This window comes from Vulpes vulpes, chromosome 11, assembly GCF_048418805.1.
Source record: "Vulpes vulpes isolate BD-2025 chromosome 11, VulVul3, whole genome shotgun sequence".
NCBI classification, from domain to species: domain Eukaryota; kingdom Metazoa; phylum Chordata; class Mammalia; order Carnivora; family Canidae; genus Vulpes; species Vulpes vulpes.
Window position 1 is genome coordinate 102,472,569 of NC_132790.1, and position 20,132 is coordinate 102,492,700.

A 20,132-nucleotide genomic window follows, 5' to 3' on the forward strand; every position below is an offset into this window, starting at 1 on the left:
CTGCCAGGATCAAGCCCTGAGTCAGCCTGTAAAAACTCTCCTTGAAATGTTTTAAATTAATTGTGAATTTGTAGTGGTTTCGTTTTCAAAGGTTTATTTTTAGTATTAATATTGTTATAGAGTATCAGTTTTGTGATTATTAAATGAGTTTAAGTAGGCCTGGAAGTGTTTATGCATGTATCTGTATGTGTAGATATGTAAAGTTTATTTTTCACCCAATCTTAATGTTTCGTAAGTTCAAATTTTAATCTTAAATTTCTAACTTAAGGTTTACTTATATCCAACACAAGTTATATGCCCTGGTTATTCCAGTTACAGATGCTACAGACTAGCAAATATACCGTCTTAAGGTTATAAACCTCTTAGGTTTATAAATTTCTCCACTTCTATGGACCCATTATAGATTTTTTCTGCTCTGATTTTGAAATACTATGGAATGATTGCCACTACGGCTGCATCTCCCCTTTCCCAAAGATCAGAGAACTTTAGAACACTCATCATGTATTAGTAGTTGATGTGGATCCATGTGAATTAAAATGTATAAAGAACAGATTGTGTTTCTATAGTTAGAAATTTGTCTAGAGCTACTGTCCTCCCATACTAGGCAGTACTGGAAGCTCTGCGTGTAAAGCTCAGAACTGTTGTAAATGTTCTATCACATTCTCCCTTTCCTTTCTTGTCCTGCCCCCTTTGCACGCATCTTCAGAACCCCTTGCCTTGCCTTATTCTCAAGGTTTACTCCCAAGCCATCCTGATCTTCCCTTCAGTTCATCTCCTGGATTTTTCCTTTCTCTGAATGTATCAATCCTGCAGGGCACTATTCTCTTCTGTGGAACAATAAACTCATCTCTGCTAAAGTGTTTGTTCCATCCAGAGATCATGTTTGTACTTTAGTAGGTAGCATATCTTTATTTGGAAGAGAAGATAGAAATTTAATGGGAATACTTTCCAAGATAATATAGTGTGAAGCTAGAACTTGTGCTAATTTTCACAGTCACTAACTTCACCCATAAACAGAGATGGACTTGCCTATTATTTTGTAACTTTATAACCTAAAACATTGCATCTGTCATGAAAAAATACTGTCACAAGCAAATGAATGGTTAGTACTAATATTGCCTTGTTCCTATAGCTGGTATCTGTCACAGTCATGGAGGAATGAGCTAAAATACATATCCCATTTCCCATTTGTTGATTATTTCATTTATACTCTGCTCCTCATCGATCTGAATGGCTCTATATAGGTCTCAATTTAATGTGGCAAATGTGGGAATTATGGTATGGTTTGCTTTATTGAAATCATTATGTATTTGAAACAGGTTAAAATATAGAAACTTTTCTCCATTTTTATAAAGGTTATGATCATTATTGATGTGAGATTTTCAATTTAAATGTTTGCTACCCCCTTTTTCTTAAAATACAGTTTAAAAAATCAAATCAGGGGATCCCTGGGTGGCTCAGCAGTTTGGCGCCAGGCTTCAGCCCAGGGCCTGATCCTGGAGATGCAGGATCGAGTCCCACGTCGGGCTCCCTGCATGGAGCCTGCTTCTCCCTCTGCCTGTGTCTCCCTCTTTCTCTCTCTCTGTGTCTCATGAATAAATAAATAAAATCTTTTTTAAAAAATCAAATCATTAGGCTATCTCACCAGAATATTTTAAACAAAAAAATACAGCTATGCATATAATTCATAACTCTATCATATAATTATCATAACATTTTCAAGGAGATCTTAAAGCCTACCGGAAGTTAACAGCAGTAAATTAAACCAAATAAGAATAATATATATATATCTTTGTATGCAGCTTGATCAAATGCATTGGAACATACAGAAACATACAGAGTTTACTTTAGTAATATAGATTTATTATTACCTATACTTAATTAATATAGATAATGCGGCCTTTAAGGGGTTTTCTTACTTAAAAGCCAGGAATCTTATTTGCATGTATTTGAAAGGAAAGACTGTAATGAGGATAAAGTATTGGCACAATGATGGAACAAACAGAAAATTATAATTACAGACATCAGAATTCAGTTTAGGATGTGTAGGCATGTTGCTTCCTAAATGACAGTTTGCAAACTAGAGACAATTCATCCACTCGATTTGGGTCTATGTGCCCCAGTTCTTTTCCCTGACTCTTAAACATACACACTCATCCTTGGTTCCTTACAAGTCCCAGAAAAATTTGCCTCTTCTGTTACCCTGCCATCCTTTATTCTTCCTTCTGATTTTTCTTTCATCTGTTCCACCTGAATACATTTTCCAGGCTACATTCTTTAACTAAAAAACAAAACAAAAAACTTGCCATCAACATTTAGTCATTTAAATCATTATCTTCTTATGTGGCAACTCTTTTATAAAGTAATAAAGAGGCTCCATTTTTTACTCTAAAATCAGAAGAAATAAAAAGTTAACATGGCAGTTTCTCTTGGTGATAACATTTTTATAAGTTGATTCCAAAATCTTTTTTTTTTTTTTTTTTTTTGGAGATTTTATTTATTCATGAGACACAGAGAGAGGCAGAGACACAGGCAGAGGGAGAAGCAGGCTCCCTGCTGGGGACTCGATCCCAGGACGCCAGGGTCATGCCCTGAGCCACAGGCAGACACTCAACCATAGAGCCACCAAGGCATCCCCAACCAAAATCTGTTTTTAGAGTTGATTTAAGTAATTGGCAGTTGTTTTCTTTTTTTTTTTTTTTAAGATTATTTATTTATTTATTAGAGACACACAGAGAGACAGACAGACAGAGGGAGAAGCAGGCTCCATGCAGGGAGCCTGATGTGGGACTCAATCCTGGGTCTCCTGGGCTGAAGGAGGCGCTAAACCGCTAAGCCACCGGGGCTGCCCTGTTTTCTTTTTTTATTTTAGGTTTTGTACCTAACAAATTAGTATTTGGGGAATGTCTAATTTTATTAATAATCATTTGTATTTCAACTTATTCCTGAAACTGAATTTCATTATATATAACATTTTGCATCCTGATGCTAAAATTCAACTTCAAGTGTTAGGAGCAAAGTTTCTACTAAGAATCAATTTTATATAAAATGCAAATAACATGGAATAATTAAAGCAGGTTTTTTATTTAAAAAAAAAAAACGAAGTCCTATGATTTACACTCCTTAATTTCAGGATTTACTATAAAATTACAGTAATTAAGACTGTGGATTACTATAAAGATAGACATATAGATAAATGGAACAGACTAGAGAGACCGGAAATTAACTTTCACATATATGGCCAATTAATTTTCAACAGAACTACCAAGGCAATTTGGTGGAGAAAGAAAAGTCTTTTTAATAAATGGTGCTGAAAAACTGGATAGCCTTATGGGGAAAAAAACAATGACACTTATCTCACACCATACATAAGAATTAGCTTGAAATGTGTTATAGATCTAGAAGAAAATATAGGAGAAAATCTTTGCAGCCTTGAGGTAGGCAAATACTTTTTTGGTAGACACAAAAAGCACAAAATTTTTTAAATAATAAATTGGACTTTTTTTATTAAAAAGTTTAGCTCTTTGGGGCACCTGGGTAACTCAGATGTTTCAGTGCCCAGCTCTCGATGTCAGCTCAGGTCATGACCTCGGGGTCCTGGGATTGAGCCCCGCGTTGGGCCCTTTGCTCAGCATGAGGTCTGTGTGGGATTCTCTCTCCCTCCCCCTGCTTGTTCTCTCTCTCTAAAGTAAATAAAATGTTTAAAAATATATAAAACATAAAAAGTTTGCTCTTTGATAGATACCGTAAAGAACAAAAAGGCAAGTCACAGAACTGAAGAAAATACTGACAATGTATGTTGACAAAGAATGTATATTCAGTATAAATAATGAATTCTTATAACTCAATAATAAGATAGACAACCTAATTAAATAATGAACAAAAGATTTGAAACACAATTTTAAAAAGAAGTGACTGGTCAGTAGTGCATTACAAAATGCCCAATATCTTAGTCATCAGAGAAATACAAACTTAACCATATAATCCAGCCATTCCAATATGTATTTACATAAAAGAAGTGAAAGTACACAAAGATTTACATAAATTTAGAGTAGTAACTTTATTCTCAAAAGCCAGAGACTGGAAACAACCCAAATGTCTATCAACAGGTGAGTAGGTAAACAAATTGCGATTTTTCATGTACCAGAATTCTGCAGGTAATAAAGGAACAAACAACAGATGTACCCAACGACACGGAGCTACAACAACACGCCGAGTGGAAGACATCGGGCACGAAAGAGTGTGACATTTGTATGAGATTCTAGAGAATGCAGACTAACCCGCACTGGGTTTCTTTAAAGGCAATGATTTTAAATGCTGCAGTTCATTAATATAGCGGAATACTCTGCTTTTAAGGAAAAGAAATTATTATCTCCTACCGCCCACTGCCATCCTCCCTACCGCATCTCTGTTTAAAAGATCAAAATTGAGGGGCGCCCCAGGTGGCTCAGTTGGTTAAACTCCTGACTCTTCACTTCAGCTCTGGTCATGATCTCGGGTCATGGGATGGAGCCCCGTGCCCGGGCTCTGCGATCAGGGCGGAGTCCGCTTGTCCCTCTCCCTCTGCTCCCCCCCACATATTTTGTCTCTAAAATAAGTAAATAAAATCTTTCTTAAAAGACCAAAATTAAAAATAAGTAAATAAATAAATAAAAGACCAAAATTGGGGCAGCCCAGGTGGCTCAGCGGTTTAGCGCCGCCTTCAGCCCAGGGCCTGATCCTGGAGACCCAGGATCAAGTCCCACATCAGGCTCCCTGCATGGAGCCTGCTTTTGTCTCTGCATCTCTCACTCTCCCTCTCACTCTGTGTGTGTGTGTGTGTGTGTGTGTGTGTGTCTAAGTGTCTAATAAATAAATAAAATTAAAAAAATAAAAGACCAAAATTGTATGTAAATCTAATAAGCATTTAAAACAAGCATAAACAATCATAACTCTTCATCATTGTAAGCTTATCAGATTCAAAAGCTAAGGAGGCGCCTGGTTCAACAAGAACCAGATAGAATATGAAGTACAAAGACTTGGTTTCATATTCCAGCTCTGTGTCTTTTGGTATCTCTTTAAGAGTATCAAATGCTGTATTTGAGAAATGGGGGTATTATTTATTACCAAAAATTTTATCTGTCTCAGAATCAAATGAAGTAACAGATGCAAAGGCACTGTTTGTTTGTAAACAAAACAAATCCCTATACCTACCCATAGTCAGCTCATAATTATTTGCAAGTAAAAATTCTAAATAAAAGTTAGTTCCATTTTGCTCATAGACTCTGAGAGGGCAAAAAATACGTCATTTCAACCAGCAGCCTCCAGCACCTGGCAGGTGTAGGCACTAAATGCATGCTGGCTGAATTCATTCCAGTTCGTTTCTGAACCCCAGCATTTTTTTCTTAGTATGTTAAGGAAATTAAGGCATGTGGAGCCATAGACTATTTTCCGTAAGCTTATGAAACCTGACACAAAATGCTTATAAGAAGAGGTCTTAGAACTCACAACCTTGTGCTGACAACTTGAATGTCCAAATACAAACGTGTTAGTTCCCTGTTTGCCTCCGACAGCATAAAGGAACGGATCACAAAAGACTTGAGTCTAGGCTGTCTGCTTATCCTGGCACAACAGGTCCCTTGGTGGAAAGAATCCAGGTCCTTGCAGAATGAAGCCCCACTGCTGCTACTCCGTGTAGAACTTTCTATTAAAGGTGAAATCTAATAAAGAACTGGCCATGAGAGGAGACAGACGGTGTTTTATGTTAAGGACTCAAAACTACCCCCTGCTTTTGGTAGAAGCTTCCTGAGTATACTTTCTGCTCCCAATCCCCTGGTTTTAGGGGTAGGCAGCAGCTGTCCACCTCCAAAAGGTAACCGGGCTGCCACCAACACTGGCACTTCTGATATTTTCCCATTAAGTTTTTTTTTTCTCCCAGGAAGTTTTATTTTATTAATCTTAATGCCACATAGTCACCCTTTCTCTAACTAGTGGGTGGCCAAAATATAACAACTTGCAAACAAAGGCAAAAAGCCATGACTGGGCTGTTATAAGAAGAGAATTGCAAGGTTTGGGGGAGTTTTTTGGGTTTTGTTTTGTTTTGTTTTAATCTCCTCTGCACCTAGGAATGAGCATAACCAGTGCTTTGGGGGACTATACGGGAGTACATCTTTAGACTTTCTCTGGGTTGGAGGAAGGAGTAGATTGCTGCCTTTGGGTTTAGTATTTGTTTCTGGAAAATCTGTCTTTTTACTAGAATCTTCATATACTGATCTGCCTTGCAAAGTATGACAGTTCTTATGTGCACTTAGTAAACACACTTTTGGATAAATGGTTCTTTTGAGCTTCCATTTCTCTTTATTGTCATCTCATTCGTGTTCAGGTTTCAATGCAATTCCTTGAAATAAGGATTTAAACGTAAAGCATTAATCCTAGGTAAAGAACCAAGGGATTTTGGTATCCCATAGTTATTCTTTCTTGTTTTGGTAGTTGTTACATATGCGTATAATAGTCAGCTGCTATTAATATTCCTATTTCCTTTCTCTAATTTGTTGTGAAATTATAACTTTAATATAACAATGCATTGCATTTTAATCATGTATTATTATATTTGACCCTGAACTGCTGTATGAATTTGTGAGATCTTGTTTTTATATTAACATCTATATTTTATAAGTGGGTGTATGCATATATATGTTTATTGTAGATAGATCTGACTACATTTATATGTTCACAAAGATTTATATAGAAGCATTAAAAAAACAAACAGGCATAGTCAGTCATGGGTGTTCGTTATATATAAAGGTTATTGGGGATGCAAAGATATAAAAGATAGAAGAACCTAGTAATTGCCTTTAAGATCAGAGCACAAAGCATTAGTTTGGATTTTACAAGGCCAGCCAGCAACAAAAGAGCAGTAATTTATGAGCTCAGCGTAAAAGAATAGCATAATTGCATTAAAAATTAATGCTAATGAACACTAAAATGGGGAAGGTGGTTATGATGAAAGTTTGTATTCATCTTCTCTGGTTTGAATGATGGCTAGTGGCTTGATTAATGGCTTAATTTCTATCAATTAGCGGGGAAAAATCTCCTGCGAGACAAGGGTAAATTGAGCATTGAATTACATATCTTGCTTTTGTGTGCTAAGAAAAAAGAGCTGCGTATCTCTGATATTAGCCACAGTGACAAATGTGGTGCGCCCTGCGATGTCTGCACTAGCTCTCCCGACAGGCAAGTTGTGTGTGGTTATGGGGTGTGCGGAGACGCTGGCAGACAGCGGCCGCTGCAAGTCCCCCCAATCCTACACCTCCTCGTCTACAGAATTTTAATTAGAGCCGATGAGAATCCTAGAAGCAAGATGGACAGCGAACAGCAACTTCGCGGTCCGCGTTCTGCGCTGTTGGTCCGATGGCCCTTGAGTTACTTTCCCTTCTTCGGTCCTGTTAAAGCAAGACGGCTCCGGGGCTCCGTGGCTCCGGGGCTCCGGGGCTCCGCTTCGCCCGTTACTCCTCCTTACGTCTCTGTCCAGGTGGATCCGACCGCCCGTAGTTGTGGGTGAGACCGGCGTAGGGCAGTAGCCCGTGTGGTGGAGCACACGGCGGTCATCGGTTCAGCACATTTCTAGAAGCTCCTCTAGCTTTTTGCAGCAACTGCTGCCTAACAAAGAGCAGCTCCAAAGTCATTCCCGGCCCAGCGTGTGTTCCGGCGCGGAAGGAAGGCAGGTCTCCAGGGCTGCGTAGTTCTCGGTGCGTGGATAAACGTTTTGTGAGGTGACCTAGATGATTGTTTCAGAACTTCTCAAACGTGCAAAAGCCCCTAGAAGTCTCCTGTGTAACGAGAGCGCCCGGGGCCCACGACGCTGTTGGTGGCAGCGTCTCTGCCAGTAGAATCACGTTGTGTTGAACGAGCGAGCTTTAAAGTGGGGATAAGAGCGTCCCGAGGACGTTGATTATTTCTAGTAAATGGGCGGAAAGGAGCGAAAAATAAGGCGTTTGGCAGGTGTGGGGAAGGAGTGGCCTGAGGAGGAGGTCGCGACTGGGTCGCAGCCGGGACTGGGTCCCCGCGCCTGTGGCCGGGGCTTGGGAGCCGGTGACCGCTGCTTGGCCTGTTTCCCGGCTGCGGCCCGTGCTGAGGGGGAGGGGCGGGGGGCGGGTGGGGCCGCCAGGTGGGGGCCCGGGGAGGCCCGCGGGGCCCCTCCGACCACCTCGAACGAAGCCTTGGCCTGTGGACGCGGTACGGCGGGCGGGACAGTCGCCGGCGTGGACGGGCGCTGCTGTGGGCCATGTCACCGCCGCCGTCGGGGTCGGCCCCAGCGCCCCGGCCGTGAAGCCCAGAGCTCGGCGGCCCCTTGCCCTCCGCGAGATGCGCGACGCCTGCAGCCTGCGCCCGCCCTTCCCCCCACACAGGGTCCGCGGCCCCGACCGAGGAGGGCAGCCCCCGCCCTGACCTGGCCGCGCCCGCGCGAGCCCCGACGGCAGCAGGCGGGTTCCGGGGCCGCACCAGCAGCCCCACCCCACACCCCTGCGTGGCAAAGGCTCGTGCACGTGGACGCCCCCCGCCCCCCCAAGGAGTTTTGCTCTTTTAATGGTTACTTCAGTGCCTTTAGGGCCTAGATTGTGCGCACGGGTCTGTGCGGCGCTTCCGGCCCGGCCCCGAGCGAGGCCTCCCTGAGGCGGACCTGAGGGCCGGGGCGAGGCCTCCCTGAGGCGGACCTGAGGGCCTGGGCCGAGGCCTCCCTGAGGCGGACCTGAGGGCCGGGGCGAGGCCTCCCTGAGGCGGACGCGAGGCCTGGGCCAAGGCCCCCCTGACGCAGACGAGGCCGGTCGCCAGGCAGCGCCCGCGCACAGCCACGTGAGTCAGCGGCGGCGCCTTCCCCGGGTGGCGGGATGGGGCCGGGGCCGGGGAAGCCGCAGAGCGGGGCGACGGCCTCGCCCGACGCGCACTCGCGGCCCCTGTAAATGTCCATCGGAGACGCCGCCCGCGCGCAGCGACGGTGAAGCCGCTCCTGCGGCCTGGTGGGCTGCGGACAGCCGCTGACTGGGGGACGGGCGGCCTGGGCCCTGCCGGAGGACGAGGACGCGCACGCGCCCCCGGGGCGCCCACAGCCCTCCACGCCGTCCTGCCGCTTCCTGGCCTCACGGTGCCTCGCGGCGTGTCTCGGTGTCGGCCGTGGGGCCTGGGACCTAGGAACGCCCCGAGGCGTCGAGGCGGCCTGAACCTCTGCGCTCCGCGGGGCTCAGGGGACCAAAGGCGCTGGCTGGAGGGGCCGCGGGGCCGCGCTCACGGGAGCCGTTGGCGCGAGGCCGGGATTTTGAGCGACTGCGGCTCCTCGCCAGCAGGTCTGATGGTCCGTTTGTTGAATAAGCAGCTTCGCCGGTTTGTTTGCGTCCCTCAGCCTCGTCCTGGCTCCTGGGAACGCTCCAGCTCCAGAGGCTGTTTTGCCCTCAGGGTCGACACTTCGCCCTGAAGACGAAGGTCTTGGATGGTCCCGGTCCCGACTAGGCCTTGGGCCGAGAACCCGACATTCCTCTGTATCGTTCACGGCCCCCAGAGCTGCTGGGACGCGGTTCCCTGCAGGAGGAGCTTGGCAGCCCGACTCCGAGGCCGCGACCCAAGCTCTTTGTAACGTAAAATGCATCTTACCTTTGGGGAATTGCTAAAATACTGACATTCAAAAGGGGCCCGCGAAGGGGTTTCCCCAGCAGGTGCCTTCCCGAGGCCGAGGCTCCCGCCGCCGCCGCCGCGGTCACAGCTTGGCCGAGAGCGCCCCCTGCCGCCCCCGCCCAGCACTGCGGCCGCCTCAGGGCTTGGTCTGCGCGACCCGCGAGCGGCACAGTAAAAGGTCTTTTCGAATAAAAGGTTTGCGTCGGACCTCATGGTCCTCACTGACTCGTCTCAAATGTGTGTACGACTTGGTATTTTGTAAAAGTTCCGTAAAAGTTGTGTCGTGTGAAATGTCCAATAGAACTTGAAGTGCTTGGTGAGCCTAATGTGCGCCATACAACAGCAGCAGCAGCTAATAAAATATTTGATCTTAATTTTTTATCACAAAAACACTTTCCATAGGTCAGCACTGATTCTGTTTTCAGTCCGTAGTGACTTTGCTTTCTGACCCCAGTACTTTTCATTCTACTATGAAGTATGTGCCCCTCTGCTGAGATTCTACAAACCACCTGTGAAGGTCGTTTTATTGACCAACGCTGCGTTCATCAGACAGGCTGGAGGCTAACAGGCCTGTCCTCCGCGCTTGCCACGTTAGTGCTTAAAAACATCCTGCAACTTGGGTTCTCCCAGTAACGCTGTCCCTTGTCTTCATTTTTACCTCCTGGCCGGTAAACACAAGATACTTCGTGTGCCAGGCGTTCATGCCGAGCACATAAACATGTAGTTTTCATTCACATTTTTCCTGTTCTTAAAATTGGTAAGGAATTTTTCAGTGACAAATTGGTACGTAAAACTTAGGAATCTAAATCTAAAACGATTTACTGGACTTTATTGATCTGTGTTTCTCTGCTTCCCAGAGTGACAGGACTATATTCGAGACCTGTATTTGTGGACATTGATATTGGAGTTTTGAGTAGGAAGCCACTTAAAACATGTTTCATGCCTGTTTCCAAACAGCATGCAGCTGAGCTATTTATAAAGCTAAAAATGTAAATCTCCCATGGATTTTTCAAATTTTAATTTCAGTACCTCTCTGTCTCTTACTCTTTAAATATCACACTGTAAATATCAGGGTAAAATGGTTCCCACGTTGAAAGGTAAAAGCTCTGTTGGTTTATTTTCATATTGTAAGTCAGGCAAACTGGCTCGCTCTTATCTACGCTGTCACTTTGTTCGTCCTGAAGTGATCTTTAAAGAAACACAAAGATAATGTTCTGGTCTCCTCTAATCTTTTTCCTTCCTTCCTCTATAATTTCTCCAGTGCTGTTTTGTTGAACATACTGGCCCTTGGGCCACCTTCTGTGATAACACTTTTATTTGTGTTAGGGGCCGTTGGTTGTGGTCCATATTGGAAGCTGCAAACACTATGGGCTGTAGACATCGAGTACTATTTGTGAGCTCACCTCTGACGTTTAATACCAGTGATGTGCTTTGTAAATCCAAATGAGAGAATGTGTTAGAGAAGAAAACCCAAGGCTTCAAATAGTTGATTCATACGAGAACATGCTCCCGAAGTCAGAAATACTGTCTTTTGTTGGGGAATTAGTGATGGTGAAATAATAGACTAATTAACACCTATACAAACAGATGGATTTTCACACTGACAAAGTTGGGTCTCATGGAATGGTGTCCATTATGACTTTTCTCTGCCATCTTCCCACTATCATGCAGGCCTAATAAAAATACCATCCACTGGTACAAATATGTTTGTGTTAATAAATTAGCTAGGTAAAGGATATTCTCACTTTATATGCTCATTTAGTACATGGCATAATTAAAATTCACAGGAGCTTTTATTTTATTTTTATTTTTATTTTTTAAATTTTTATTTATGATAGTCACAGAGAGAGAGAGAGAGAGGCAGAGACACAGGCAGAGGGAGAAGCAGGCTCCATGCACCGGGAGCCCGACGTGGGATTCAACCCCGGGTCTCCAGGATCGCGCCCTGGGCCAAAGGCAGGCGCTAAACCGCTGCGCCACCCAGGGATCCCAGGAGCTTTTATTTTAAAGCATGTGGAACTATTTGCTCGTCCAGGACACTCTGACAGTACTTGCTTTTATGTTGTAAAATATATTCTTCCCAAAATGAGAGTGTTGGCTCTGGCAGCTATTACTTCCAAACATTCCACACATTATTTTTCACACAAGAAAGGACTGGTTACAGCTGTCGGGGACACACCTCCAGAAGCACTATCTTTCCCTTAAGTAAACTGGAGCTTGCATCAAACTGTATCATTAGTGATTGGCCAAAAGTTGAAACAAAGATTTTTTATAAATTGCTAATTTTTACTGAAATGTTTAAACCAAATTCCTTCTCCATACTCTTCATTATAACACTTAGTCTTTTAAGCTTAGATCTGCTGTGCTGTCAAAATTACTTTGATGCAAACAACTACCTTAGTCTCAAGCCTCTTTTTATGTTTGTTTCTTAGAATGCAAATCTAGTTTTTATTCATGAAGTCTAAAATCCATAAAAATTTTAGAGCCTTTGTTGAACATACAGTAGCTCCTAATTCACCTATGTATCAGCTTAGAGCAAAAGTTTAAACAGTGAGTGTGTGAACCATAATGTTGCACTTTTCCTGCCTAGCATGTGAAAAAAAAAATGAAACAACACATTTTTTAAAGCACTAATTATAAAAGTGAAAGACTGGAAACAGCTCAAATGACTACCAATAGGGCAGTGGTGGGAAAAAAAAAAAAAAAAACTATCGTAGGGACAGCCCCGGTGGCTCAGCGGTTTAGCACCCGCCTTCAGCCCAGGGCATGATCCTGGAGACCCAGATCAAGTCCCGCATCAGGCTCCCTGCGTGGAGCCTGCTTCTCCCTCAGCCTGTGTCTCTGCCTCTCTCTCTCTCTCTCTCTCTCTCTCTCTCTCATGTTAATAAATAAATAAAATCTTCAAAAAAAAAACCCTATCATAAAGCCATAAAATAGATAACTATACAACTGTAAAGTAGAATAGGGAAGTCTCTATGCTGGGGTGGAGTGATATTGAAGACATAATGTGTAGGATGTTGATTTTGTGTAAGAGAGAAGAGACTATGTATACTTATATTTTCAGAAAGAAACAAAGGAAGGATAAAAACCAAAACCTAATAAAAAGTTACCTATGTGCTGGGGGAAGAACTGAGAGAATGGGATAGGGAAGGAAACCTAGACTTCTCTGAATGATGTTTTACCTTTTGAATCAAGTGTTTTATGCAACTAAAAAACAAATATTAAAGACAAATAACAAGTGTTGTCAAGGACATGGAGAAAAAGGAAACCCTCGTGCACTGTTGGTGGGAATGTAAGTTAGTGCAGCCACTGTGAAAACACAGTGTGGAGGTTCCTTAAAAAATTAAAAAATTGAAATACCACATGATCCAGTAATTCTGTTTACCCAAAGAAAACAAAAATACAAATTCAAAAAGATATATGCACCCCTGGGTCTATTGCAGCATTATTTACAACAGCCAAGATACGGAAGCAACCCAAGTGTCCGTTGATAGGTGAATGGGTAAAGATTTGGTGTGTACGTGCGCGCGCGCGCACACACACAGGAAATTACACAGCTACAGAAAACATTTGCAGCAACATGGATGGACCTACTGACTACTATGCTAAATGAAATAAGTCTGACAGAAAAAGGAAAATGCCATATGATTTCACTTATATGTAGAATCTAAAAGAACAAAGCAAGTGAATAACAAAAAAGCAGAATCAGATCTACTAATAAGGAGAATAAACTGACAGTTGCCAGAGGGACAAGGACATGGGAGACAAGTGAAGGGGAGTAGGAGGTAGCGGCTTCCAGTAACGGAATGATAAGTCATGGGAACAAAAGGTACAGTGTTGGGCATATACACTCCGTGGTATCGTCATAGCGTTTTATGGTGATAGTAACTACACCTGTGGTGAGCGTCGCAAAACATTGCAGTTGTTAAATCACTATGTTGTATACCAAAAACTATTCATGTTAATCACAAGGACAATAAAACAAAAAGCAAGACCTAAATCAAAAATGAACTGAAGCAAATTGACCCCAGCTGTATGTCAAATTGGTAGCACAGTCACACGGAGAATGGTCTCGGGTGACTTCAGAGCATAGTGTTTTGGCAGTTCGTCAGTGGAATAATTCCTGAGATCAACAAGATCATAAAGAAATTTTAAACTATATTGATTCATCTTGTTAATAGTGATGTTTATCTTATGATTTTGAAACTAATATATATTCAACTCTCATATTAAGAGAAACAACTGAGTACTTTTGATCGTATCATTAAGACTTAAGTTTTTTTTTTTTTTAATTTTATTTATTCACAAGAGACACACAGAGAGAGGCAGAGACCCAGGCAGAGGGAGAAGCAGGCTCCCTGTGGGGACCCCGATGCAGGACTCGATCCCGGGACCCCGGGGTCACGCCCTGGGCCGAAGGCAGATGCTCAACCCCTGAGCCAACCAGGGGTCCCAAGACTTAAGATTTTAAAGTGAGAAAAAAGATACACAAATATAAAACCAAAGACTTTAAAAGCCCTCTAGTCCTTAATTTGGTAGTATCAGCATGAATTCATATTAATGTTTTTCTTCTTAAAATGTGCATTACCTACCCCATCCATTGAGAAGGCAGAGAAACAGTGACAATCCAGGAGCAGTGAACACCCCTGGTGCCCAAGTTACCGTCTTTAAACACCATTCCTACTAAAAGGAATCCACGCCCTTTGAAGAAATGGCTAATTTCAGGTCTCAGGCAGGAACTGTACAAGACGAGCCTGGACCATCCTGTCACCCACCCCTTAACTATAAGGGATCATATCAAAAGGATGCAAGACCATCTTCAGGAGGTCCCCACTACCCAAAGGTAGAATAATAAAGGTACTCATTACTTGGAGTAAAATATATTAAGTATATAAATATTCAGGAACTGATAATGCTCTCTTTGGATCAAAATTGACAAGTAAAGGGAAAAATTAAACATTTATTCTGCTTTCCCTGTACAGACCATACTTCACAGTCAGTAAGGGAAGTTCTTCGCTACGGAGGAATCAGAGCTAACAAAAGCAGGAAGAATAATAGAATTAGAAAAATCCTCATTTTGCAACATCTCATGAAATAATGGATCTAATCAACAAACATTAATGTCTGCTAAAAATACTAAGTGGAAGGTTGATGAGGATCGTTATAATGGGGTCAGGCTGACGTCACCTTGGACCCACTGATCAGTCTTAACTTCTTTAAAATTGGGAGAAACACATCCCAATACAGTATAATAGGAATTACACAGCATCACCTGTGATGTATCCTTGACCCAAAGGAATTGAACCTGAATCTTAGCCAGCCTCTAGATCTAACTACTGGTTTATACAAAATATGAGGAATACAGTAACGTGTTGAATGACGTCATGAGAATAAAATCAGCCAGATCTGGAATGTAGAAAGTTTTCAAATACAAACGATCTATTCTCTTCAGTAAATAAATAATAACAAAAGGGAAGGACTGAAGACTGTCAGTGATGAAAAGGGATTCAAGACACTTATCAACCAAGTCTAATGTGTGCACCTTATTTGGATCCTGTTTCAAAGAAACTACTGTAAAAAGACATTTTTTTAACAATCAGTGAAAATTAAAATAGACTGTATAAAATGATATTAAAGTATTATTGATAATATTTTTGGATGTGAAAATGTAGTTTTTACTGTTTGGTGTTTTTAAGCCCTTATCTGAAATGCCTACTAAATATTTAGGGGTAAAAACAAATAAATAAATAAATAAATATTTAGGGGTAACACGGCACGACATGTGGGAGTTACTTTTGAGTGCTCCAGGTCTACCCCTGAAAATGAAGTGAAGATCAACAAATTAAGTAAGAAGTAACAGCGTTCTTCTCCAGAAGCTGGGTGATAGGTGCCGATGGATTCCTTGTGCTGTTACTCCTTTGTATATGTTATTTCCATAATAACTTTTGTTTAATTTTTAAAGCCCTCCCACAAGATTAGCCCAGATTAGCTGGGATCATTATAGTGGTGCCTTCTCAGCAATGTTTTATTAGGTTTTAGGTGAGAGCCTTAGTGTGTAGGAATGTTGTATTTGTGGATCTCAGGGGGAAAATAGTGTTCTGTTATAGCCTCACTATACCATCTTTTCATCCAGTTAGATTCCAGAAGTCATAAAATTACTTCACAGAAAGAAAGAACCTCGCTTAGAGGAGTGTTGTTAACAAGCTTACGCACCAAAATACACTGACATTATACCCTTTTTTTTTAGACCAAGCCACCCTGGTAGAACAAGTAAAAAGAGTAAAAGAAATTGAAGCCATTGAAAGTGATTCTTTTGTTCAGCAGACATTCAGATCAAGTAAAGAAGTCAAAAAGGTAAGTTTTCACCCAGACATTATGAATAAGCCTCCAGATTCCCACTGAGGAGATGCTTTATTAATGGATTTTACTTAAATGTAAGTGCGTCTTCTAACACATGGATGAAGTAGGGTGAGCGAGTGTCAGCATGTTGGAGAGAGAGAATGAATCAGTGAGAATCAGTTCAAGTTTAACTTGTAAAATATATCTGATGCCATTTTTATTTTAAAATTCACTGAGAAGACAAAGTGAAACATCAACAGCTCTAGAGCAGTAATATGCATTTCGCGAACATATAGTTTTCAGGTGTCTACATCTACTTTTTAAGTTGACATTGGTAGAGGAAAGTTAGAAGAGAGTTTTAACAATCAGATTATTACCCAAAGAGTAATACATATCTACATTCTTTGCCCAGACAGGTATTACTTATTCAACTCCAGTAAAAGGAGTTTTGATTGGCATTTTATTTCCGTTGAATATTGCATGTGTTCTTTCAATTATTATCAGGGCCGCCTCTAGGAACCTGCTCCTGTACTTAGAAAGGGCATTCTACTGTGAAATACGCGTCTTCCTCAATAGCATACGTGTAATAAAGACATGGTCATTACCACTTCCTTAAAAATACTCTGCATCTGTAAACACATTAGTGACTGTATAGTATCCCGCTGATAAATTTATCATAATTCATTTATTTTTTTTCTCTGCTACTAGCTATTTAATTAGCTTGAAGGTATTACATATATGTTCACAAATAATCATTATTATCCCCTTAAGTCAGTGTTTCAAGATGGAGTTATTTGCTTAAGGTTGATATTATTTATTTTTTTTTAATATTTTATTTATTTATTCATAGAGATGCAGAGAGAGAGAGAGAGAGAGAGAGAGAGAGAGAGAGAGAGGCAGAGGGAGAAGCAGGCTCCACGCAGAGAGCCCGACATGGGACTCGATCCCGGGGCTTCAGGATCACGCCCCGGGCTGCAGGCGGCGCCAAACTGCTGCGCCACCGGGGCTGCCTGATATTATTTATTTTCACACATTCCCAAAGTCATCCTCCAAAAACACTGTAGCAGCTCAGATCCTGCCCACAAGCACAGGAGGTGTCTGCCTCTCGCACCCGGCTGGCACCAAGCCATCTACTGACCTGATAGGTGGTCAGTGGAAAATTGACATTTCGTTTGTCTGTTGTATTTGTGTTGTTGCTAGTGACGTAAACGTCTTCTCAGCATCCTGGAGACGTGACTTGAGCTTGTACCGTATGCCTGGTGCACAGCACTAGCGGCCTGCTTCGCCTGTGCTCCCTGCCTTCGTTTGCCACCACAACTCCTAAAAGGTGGTGGAATTGTGAAATGGACAAAGGTCATTCTTGTGGCCTAAATAACTAATTTACGTTTAAATATTTATTTTCCCAGCTCTCACTGGACTCACTTAAGATAAACTAGCAGGGATCCCTGGGTGGCGCAGCGGTTTGGCGCCTGCCTTTGGCCCAGGGCGCGATCCTGGAGACCCGGGATCGAGTCCCACGTTGGGCTCCCGGTGCATGGAGCCTGCTTCTCCCTCTGCCTGTGTCTCTGCCTCTCTCTCTCTCTCTCTGTGTGTGACTATCATAAATAAAAATAAATTATTAAAAAAAAAAAAAAGATTAAAAAAAAAAAGATAAAGTAACATTTTCTTTCTGTGGAAATATGTATTCCTCTCTAGTTAATACAGCAGGTTTTCCTCTAAACAACTTTCTCCCTCTTGATACTAATTATTAATATGATAAACCTATTTTTAAATTCCATTTTTTTCCTCCAAGAGCCTAACAGCTCTCCCAATAAGTAGTAAAACCAGTAACGAGCAAGGAGATTGATCAGAAGTGGGCCTAGTATAATGGAAAGAAGATGGGCTTTGGACTCCAGGACATCTGAGCTTTACCAACATTTTTATTTCTTTCTTCTAAAATAAAAACCAAATTACAGTCAGTCTTAGATTTAGCAATTGGGAAGCAGTGGTCAAAAGCTAAAGATGCAGGGTCAGACAGAGGGTGAGGTCTGATTCTGCCGTTTGCTGGCCGTGTGTCCTTAAACCACACGACAACCCCGTGGCTCTCTTATCTTGAAAGTAGTGTCACTGGCAGAGGTTGTAGGAGTACAAGCAAGGTGGTTTCCATGAAACCGTTACCGAGTGCCTGGCACTCAGGAAACAGGAGCTGTTACTCCTCTTCCTCTCCCTGCTTCTGTTCCACCTCTGTCTGTACTGGATGCGAAGGGCTGCGTGTGTCCACAGCTTCCTTGAAAGGACTTGGAGACGTAAGGGTTCTCACTTTGGTTGGGTCATAAATTGTTTTATGTAATTTCTTATCATCTATAGAGCCTAAAATTCTCATTTGAGGCTTGGTGACCTGTTGTATCACTGAACAAATAGTTGAAAATCACTTCACAGCTCTCCATCGCAGCCTGCTGGTTTAGTATACAGACATCAGCTTTGCCCCACTTTGTTTCAAACACAGCACCTGGAAGCATTAAAGCACTAAGCAAATGACGTAAAACAATGTGTCCTAGCCCCACTAGCCCCACTGTGTTTTTTATATTTTATTAACTTGAAGTGACTAAGATAATAACGGCTACCGTTAATGCTAGACATTTAACATGCCGAAAATCCCAGTAACCTTTATTTAAAAGTAAGCAAGTTGAGGCTCAGCAAATTTTATAACCCGTGGTCTGAGTTCTTACAAAAGACAAGAAAGAGTATCCACACAAAATTTATTCCACTCCAGGGCCCATGTTTGTTTTTATTAGTCCAGGGTCTCTCGTAAATGTGAACTCGGTGCCCATTCCCTGTTCAGGTATCTAGAAGGCACGCGTCCACTAACAGGGGATACGCTAAAAAGAAAAAATAACAACAAAGAAGATGGCATTTACCTGGGTGAATGTACAGCAGCCTAAGTGTCAGGCATCCAGCACTGGACTTTTATTAGTCACTGCATTTCAAAATGATCAGAAAAGCAGTGATGGGCCAACAGCGAATAAATTTACACCAACTGTAATATAAAACAGAAGACCAATTTATTAGTTTAGAAAATGATATCCCTTTCCAGTCTCTAAAATGTCTTTGTCTGCAATATAAGGTAGCAATTCAGGATGCCCAAGAAGCTGAATTATTTATCAGGAGATTACTTAGCAAAGGGAGGTAAATTATCCTGAGGACCATTTCATCCCGATCACGGGGCGATAGGGGCTTCCCTGATGCACAGCAGAGACCGGCTCTCTTGGGGACTAAATTACTCATGACCCCAGTTGCAGTATCTTTGTCTTCTGGACAGCCCTACATACATTGATGTCAAGTTTGTGCCTCTTGGAAACAAGTCTGTGCTTCTCTCTGCGAACAACCCCTTCCGTTGATAGAGCCTGTCTTGAGCTGTGCAAGTTCCACTAGTTAAGCTCAGGAGCTGCTCCCAGAGCATGGCTGTTCCCGTAGCATATGCTAGACGTCGTGTCTCCATCAACACATTGATTTAACAGGTCACCTCTTGGTGGTCCTCTCTGGGACAGTGGGCCACCAGACTGCACCTGCCACGCCGGTTCAGGAACCCACACGCAGCCTTTCTACACTGCTGTCCCAAACGGGTGCGTCTTCAGCCCTGAAGTCACTGTGGCTGGCAGGCGGCCACAGCTGCTCAGAAGGGTAAGGGCCCTAAGCAGCGGGGTCTCCCCTGCCCTCCTGCCAGCGGAGGCAGCCAGTGGCCGCACCACTGAGCTGGAGCCTTGCTGGTGGTCCCGCTGGGGGTTGGCGGCCAGACTCTCCCGGGTGTCCTCACTGAGGTCAAGAAGCCGTTGCCGATTCTAGTTAACGACTTTAGTTACCATTGTCAGAGGACAACTTGCGGACTCTGGTCCTGAACTCCAAAACTTTACGTCTCGCAGAAAACGTTCCAGAACCGTCAGTAAAGCAGGATGAGCTCCCTGGGCTCTCACAGAATGTTCTCTGCACCAGGTACTGCAGCCCGGCCACTGCAGTGACAGCACAGCACGGGGTGTCCAAGGGCCCCCAAGCTGGCGTCCGGGCCTCTGCTCCACGGTGGAACCAAACCCGCCTTCAGGGCGCAGGGATGGGCACCGTACTGCTGGGGGCTGTGAGCCCCGAGGCAGGGGGGGGACCCAGAGCGGGGGAGG

General features: G+C 43.0%; 1 protein-coding gene across 1 annotated transcript in view; it reads left to right on the top strand.

The window, feature by feature from the left end:
* Positions 1–20,132, top strand: part of RSRC1 (arginine and serine rich coiled-coil 1) — a 402,099-nt gene that overhangs the window by 378,316 nt on the left and 3,651 nt on the right. Inside the window, exon 8 of the mRNA XM_072727251.1 lies at positions 15,893–15,999. Coding sequence (XP_072583352.1) covers positions 15,893–15,999 — 107 coding nt within the window. The remainder of the gene's footprint in view (positions 1–15,892; positions 16,000–20,132) is intronic.